General features: G+C 48.1%; 1 protein-coding gene across 2 annotated transcripts in view; it reads right to left on the reverse strand.

The window, feature by feature from the left end:
* The window catches only part of LOC122542376 (diamine acetyltransferase 1-like), a 9,941-nt gene extending 8,601 nt beyond the window's left edge, over window positions 1-1,340 (reverse strand). Inside the window, exons 1-2 of one of the 2 annotated variants that reach the window (XM_043680097.1) lie at window positions 1,218-1,340; window positions 336-387 (exon numbers count right to left, since the gene is read on the reverse strand). In XM_043680097.1, the coding sequence (XP_043536032.1) occupies window positions 336-387; window positions 1,218-1,277 (112 nt within the window). In that variant the 5' untranslated portion in view covers window positions 1,278-1,340. The other variant, XM_043680096.1, reaches the window with a different exon arrangement.
* Between the last annotated feature and the right edge of the window lie 487 nt (window positions 1,341-1,827).

A 1,827-nucleotide genomic window follows, 5' to 3' on the forward strand; every position in this document is an offset into this window, starting at 1 on the left:
TGTGTGTGTGTGAGTGAGAGAGAGTGTATGTGAGAGTGTATGTGTGTGTATAAATGAGTTTGTGTGTGAGACAGTGTGTTTTCAAAAGTGTGTGTGTGTGAGTGAGAGAGAGAGAGAGAGAGAGCATGTGAATGTACAAAATGGGTTTGTGTGTTTGTGGGGGAGTGTTTATGTGAAAGTGTGTGAGTGAGTGAGAGAGTGTAAGTGTGAGAGTGTGTGTATATATATATATAAATGAGTTTGTGTGTATGTGGGAGTGTTTGTGTGTGTAGGAGTGTGTGAGAGAATGTGAGTGCGAGTGACAGGGTGAGTGTTTGTCACTTTAAAAACATCACCTTCTGCAGTCTGAGCCACCTGACCAGCAAGCTTTTCATATTCTGCCAGCTCCTGGAACACAAAAGACCAGTAGAACAGCAATTACATTCACAGGTGTGCACTAAACCCCCAAGTAATACAGGTTCAAATCCCATCGCAGCCTCTGGGCAATATTTCAATTCAAGGATTAAGATCTGGAACTGGAAGCTAATGGGTTCAGTCACGGGGAAGGAAATCTGTCACCTTCTGATCTAGGCCTACATGTGACTCCAGATCTACACACACACACACACACACCCATTCAGACACAGTCTATCAGACACACACACACGCTCACATATATACACACTCACGAACACAAACTCACTCACACCTCTCACATGCACACACTCACTCTCGCGCACACACTCTCTCAAACGCACACTCTCACTCTCACACGGACACTCTCTCTCTCATACGTGCACTCTCACACACGCACACTTTCTCTCTCTCTCTCACACACACACACTCTCAGAGCCATGGATATACACAGAATGCACCTTGTCCTGATAACCAGCTCCCTCTCCAGCAGAGGTACACAAGGGCAAGCTGGCAAAACCTTGGTAACTAAGAACCAACAGAAATCTCCCTTTCATTAGCTTGCAATCCCTTTTCCCGCTGTAAAGTGTGGAGTGTTTACAGAGCCGTCCTCTCCCTTCCCCCTCTACCAACCCCCAGTCTGTCTCAGTTAAACCAGCCATCTCTCAAAGTCTTGTATCGCTCGGGCAAAGGACATCTGGCAGAGAGAGAGAGAGCGCTGCTTTCCCCTGACCGCAGGGTCTGCTCGACTTTGTGAAAGTTTCTGAGATTCTCCTTGAGTTCTCCGACGAGGGGAGAGGATGTGGCTGCTGCTGCTGGCAGACCTTGATCATTCGGACAATGTGCTCGCTGTCCTCAGGCCTGGCCTCCCGCACCGTGAACATCGTCGCTTTGCTGATCTCTCCCTGAGCAGTCCTACACTCTCTCTCTCTCTCTCTCCCACTCTCACTCCCACACTGCCTCTCTCACTCCCACTAGGGCCACTCCCCCAACCTCTCTCTCTCTCTCACTCACACACGATTTGGAGATGCTGTTGTTGGACTGGGGTGTACAAAGTTTAAAATCACACCACACCAGGTTATAGGAGAAAGTGAGGTCTGCAGATGCTGGAGATCAGAGCTGGAAAGAGGGCTTATGCCCGAAACGTCGATTCTCCTGTTCCCTGGATGCTGCCTGACCTGCTGCGCTTTTCCAGCAACACATTTCCAGCCCACACCAGGTTATAGTCCAACAGGTTCTTTCATGTGTAAATCACAAAATTTCTTTTTATAAGTTACATTCTCAAGTTAACTGTAACAATTGGTGTCAGCCTATACACACACATACACACAGACACACGTATACACAGACACGCACGCACACTTCTCCAGACACACACATTCCCACACTCACACATGCACCCTCTCACAGACTTAGACCACTTTACACTCACAC

This window comes from Chiloscyllium plagiosum, chromosome 39, assembly GCF_004010195.1.
Source record: "Chiloscyllium plagiosum isolate BGI_BamShark_2017 chromosome 39, ASM401019v2, whole genome shotgun sequence".
Classification (NCBI taxonomy): Eukaryota; Metazoa; Chordata; class Chondrichthyes; order Orectolobiformes; family Hemiscylliidae; genus Chiloscyllium; species Chiloscyllium plagiosum.